This window comes from Gekko japonicus, unplaced genomic scaffold (genome assembly GCF_001447785.1).
Source record: "Gekko japonicus isolate JY-2015 unplaced genomic scaffold, Gekko_japonicus_V1.1 scaffold1082, whole genome shotgun sequence".
NCBI lineage: Eukaryota > Metazoa > Chordata > Lepidosauria > Squamata > Gekkonidae > Gekko > Gekko japonicus.
In genome coordinates this window covers 625,992-630,170 of record NW_015173155.1, presented here as the reverse complement: position 1 = coordinate 630,170, position 4,179 = coordinate 625,992, and the positions used below count along the sequence as shown (strand labels likewise).

The following is a 4,179-nucleotide window of genomic DNA, read 5'->3' as shown; positions in this document are numbered from 1 at the left end:
ACATTGGTCCACACCCCTATCCACTACACCAAACTGGCTTTCAACAAAATGAGACAAGCAGAACTGTGCATTCTGCCTTGAGCACTTTGTAGGAAAGACAGGATAAGAAATGTGCTGTGGAGTTGGGAAAGACGTTTATTTCAGAGCACACACCCTCCCCCCCCAAAACCCCAAACCACTAGTAGTTCTGGTGCATACAAAAGCCCCACAGTCCTCCGTTGGGGATCGTCCCTGTTCTTCTGAGGGAGAATTTGGGTGTCCAGAGTCATGGACGCCCACAGGCTGAGGAAGAAACCCGCCTCATCCTTCCTGTTCCTCAGGTTCAAATTCGACTACACCAACGAGCGGGCCCTGCGGCGCACCCTGCAGGAGGAGATGGTGAAGGACATCCTCAGCAACGCACACATCCAGAACGAGCTGGAGAGGGAGTTTGAGAAGATGAGGGAGGACCGGGAGGTGCTGAGGGTCATCTTCCCCACCGGAGACAGCAAGGTGAGTGGGGCCCTGCCCGTTTCTCTCTTGGTGCCCGGAGGAGAGCTGGGGGGGAGGAGGGGTGCTGGGACAAGATCAGGCTACAGGTTTTTCTAATGCGTCTGTGTTCCTGTTACGGAGTGTGGCCGGGGGAGCCGATCTCTCTTAAAAAAAAAAAAAAGTATTACTAGTTTTTCAAGAGTGAAAGAAAGAAAGACGACACAAACAAAGAATGACTAACATACAACGAATATGGAGTCTGTACTCATTGTAACTACTTACATTTTACATAAATAGAATCATTCTGTTATGCACCTAGACCAGTTTAACCATTTAACGAGTAGAGCTTATGTTTTAAGTATTATATACCACGTTTTGCGAGATAACCCTCGATCCATTTATAGAGTCTTGACCAGTTCTTCTCAAAACGTCTTCTTTTTTATCTTGTAATTGTAAAGTTAGTTTATCCATTTCCGCTGTTTCCTCTACAACGTGAACAGATAGCTAATTTCCACTTTGCTGTGTAGGTAATTCTAGCTGCTGTCATCATGTATTTGAATATCTTCTAGATTTGAAAATCTTCTAGATTTGTTGGTAATTTGTTAGGCAGAGCACCTGATAGCATGCTCTTAGCCTTCACTGGGAATTTAAACTTTAATATGTTCTGCATTTTTGATGTATTTCTTTCCAGAAAATTTTTGCAATGTTACAAGTCCACCACATGTGAAAGAAAGAACCAGTATACTGCTTACGTTTCCAACATACATTTGACATATTTGGATACCATTTTGCCAAGTTTTCTGGCATCGTATGCCATCTATAAAACATTTTATATATATTTTCTTTAAACGGTATAGATTTTGTAAATCCTGTATTTGTTTTCCATACCTTACTCCATTGATCTAACTGTATATTATGCCCTATATTTTGTGCCCATTTAATCATAGAAACTTTTACTTTGCGTTTTAGTATCTAATAACAAAGTCTAAAATGACTTTATGAATTTTCCATCTACACATAACCAATTTTATCTAATTCTGTGGATTTATCATGAAAACCAGTTTGTTTATCCTTTACATATCTAGAGTCAAGTTGCGCCCTTTCCCACCAGTTTAAATAGATACCCTGTCTTAGTAGAATACCTTGTGACTTCAAGTTATTTTCCTTATCTAATACATCTTCATATCTCCACAGTTGTTCTTTAGTAAATAAAGTGGGATTTATAAAGGCCTCCAATGGTGAAACCCGTTTGGCCGCTCTCTCTTGATCAACCCCCCCCCCCTTTTTTCCTGCCCGGAAGGAGAGAGTTGCGTGTTCTCCTGGCAGCTGCTGCCAGCCCCCTTTGGTGTCATGGTTGAGTGCGCGGACTCTAATCTGGGAGAACCGGGTTTGATTCCCCACTCCTCCACTTGCAGCTGCTGATGTGGCCTTGAGTCAGTCAAGCTCTGGCACAGCTGTTCCTGAAAGAGCAGTTTGTGTCAGAGTTCTCTCAGCCCCACCCACCTCACAGGGTGTCTGTTGTGGAGAGGGGGAGGGAAAGGAGATTGTGAGCCGCTCTGAGACACCTTTGGGTAGTGAAGGGCGGGGTAGAAATCCAATCTCTTCTCCTCCTCTTCTTTCTCCTTCCCTGCTGCATTGCTGATGCCTGAGGGAGGTGTGCCCATGTCCCCGAGTACGCCCAAGTGTCAGAATTCCAAAGTTGGCCACGGGGTCCCTAACCTCTTTGAGCCTGTGGGCACCTCTGGTGTCCTGATGCTGCGGTGAGCAGAGCCACAAAATGGCTGCCACGGGAGGAAGAGCCAGCCGCAAAATGGCCGCCGCAGCTGACCTTCGGTCAAAGAGTTAAAAGATCCTTGTGCCGCGGCGGCAGGTGATGCCCGAAGCACTGTCCTTTTGAAAATCTGCACAGCCCATCAGGAGCTTTGCTGGGCAGAAGCCCCGCCTGGCCTGCCTGCTTTCTAAAAACACTTGGCGGGCACCTCCCCAGCTGGGGTACTCCTACCCAGTGTCCCCCCTAAGCTAAGTTCGTGTGAGCCAGCTCACAGTTTTTTTAGCCTCCGGCTCACAGGTTTTTGTCTCGGCTCAGGAAGGGATGGCTCCGGAGCAAAGTACCGTATTTTTTGGACCATAAGACTCACTTTTTCTTCCAAAAAAAGTGGGAGGAAAAGTCAGTGCGTCTTATGGACCAAAGGTTCAGAATATTTTTTTCCCTGTTTTCCTCCTTTAAAAACTAGGTGCGTCTTAAGGTCAGGTGCGTCTTATGGGCCGAAAAATACGGTAATTTATGCAGCAGCCGAATTATGCACTCACAACTTTAATGCCAGTCGCTCACAAAGTGGAATTTTTGCTCAGGGCTTAGAAGGAGCATTGCTCCTACCACAGGTGAAAGGAGTGTGAGGCTGGCCAAAGGTCACAGAGGCTGCAGCTGGTGGAAGGAGTGGTGGGTCCTAAGCCCCCCCCTCCCGCTGCTGCACTGACCCCCCCCCCACTCTTGATGCAACAGGTGGTTCTCCCCTGCAACTTGCTGCGCATGATCTGGAACGCCCAGAAAATCTTCCACATCAACACACGGCTGCCCTCCGACCTGCACCCCATCAAAGTGGTGGACGGTGAGTGGCATGCTGGGAAAAGCCTGTCTCCGGGGTGGGGTGGGGGGCCAGATGGGAGGCTTTGAGGGCCAAATGCCAAATGCTGGGGGGGGTGTAAAACGGAGACTGCTAATCGGAGGGTGCCGGTGAGCTGCGAGGGCTAATCCTGGCCGGAAGCGGCACCGTGCCCCAGAATGCCCCGTTCCGTTTCGTCACGGGTCTCCTTCCCTCTTTCTTCCATCTCTGGACGCAGGTGTGAAGGAACTGAGCAAGAAGCTGGTGATCGTGAACGGGGACGACCCGCTCAGCAAGCAGGCGCAGGAGAACGCCACGCTGCTCTTCAACATCCACCTGCGCTCCACGCTCTGCAGCCGGCGCATGATCGAGGAGTTCCGCCTCAGCGGGGAGGCCTTTGACTGGCTGCTGGGGGAGATCGAGTCCAAGTTCAACCAGGCCATCGTGAGTGGCGCAGGGGGGGGGGCACTGCGGCATAACGACCCCACAAAAGCAAACGGCAAACTGGGCCCGAGGCAGGACTGCAGAACCAAGAGCATGGATACAAAGGAAAATGGACATAGCTGGAAGGAGGGAGGCGGACTTCCAGTAGGGCTTGTATTTCCCAGTTCCGTCTGAGATGAGCAGTTTGTGCAAAGACGGCACCGGGATGGGGAGTCGTTTTCCGGTGTTCTGAATTCCCTTGCTTTGGCAGATGGCGCTTCTCTGTGGAAAGCAAACTGCATATGTTTGGGGAGGGGGAGACCCTCTGGGCAAGTTGGTAGCCAGACCTGGCAGCCAGACCTGGCATCATAAGCTACTTTTGCTCCCCCCCCCCAGGCTCACCCAGGCGAGATGGTGGGGGCGCTGGCTGCCCAGTCCCTGGGAGAGCCCGCCACTCAGATGACCCTGAACACCTTCCATTACGCCGGTGTCTCGGCCAAGAACGTGACGCTCGGTGTGCCCCGTCTCAAGGAGTTGATCAACATCTCCAAGAAGCCCAAGACTCCCTCGCTGACCGTCTTCCTCCTGGGGCAGTCGGCCCGTGATGCCGAGAGGGCCAAGGTAAAGGGGAAGGATAGGGAAGAGGCCAGAACACTGCAGGGCTGGCGGGGGGGGGAGTGGA

The 4,179-nt window shown here is 50.6% G+C and overlaps 1 protein-coding gene across 1 annotated transcript in view; it reads left to right on the top strand.

The window, feature by feature from the left end:
* Positions 1 to 267: 267 nt before the first annotated feature.
* Positions 268 to 4,179, top strand: part of POLR2A (polymerase (RNA) II (DNA directed) polypeptide A, 220kDa) — a 16,463-nt gene continuing 12,551 nt past the window's right edge. Inside the window, exons 1-4 of the mRNA XM_015422406.1 lie at positions 268 to 492; positions 2,975 to 3,080; positions 3,313 to 3,518; positions 3,894 to 4,118. Of these exons, the coding sequence (XP_015277892.1) occupies positions 268 to 492; positions 2,975 to 3,080; positions 3,313 to 3,518; positions 3,894 to 4,118 (762 nt within the window). The remainder of the gene's footprint in view (positions 493 to 2,974; positions 3,081 to 3,312; positions 3,519 to 3,893; positions 4,119 to 4,179) is intronic.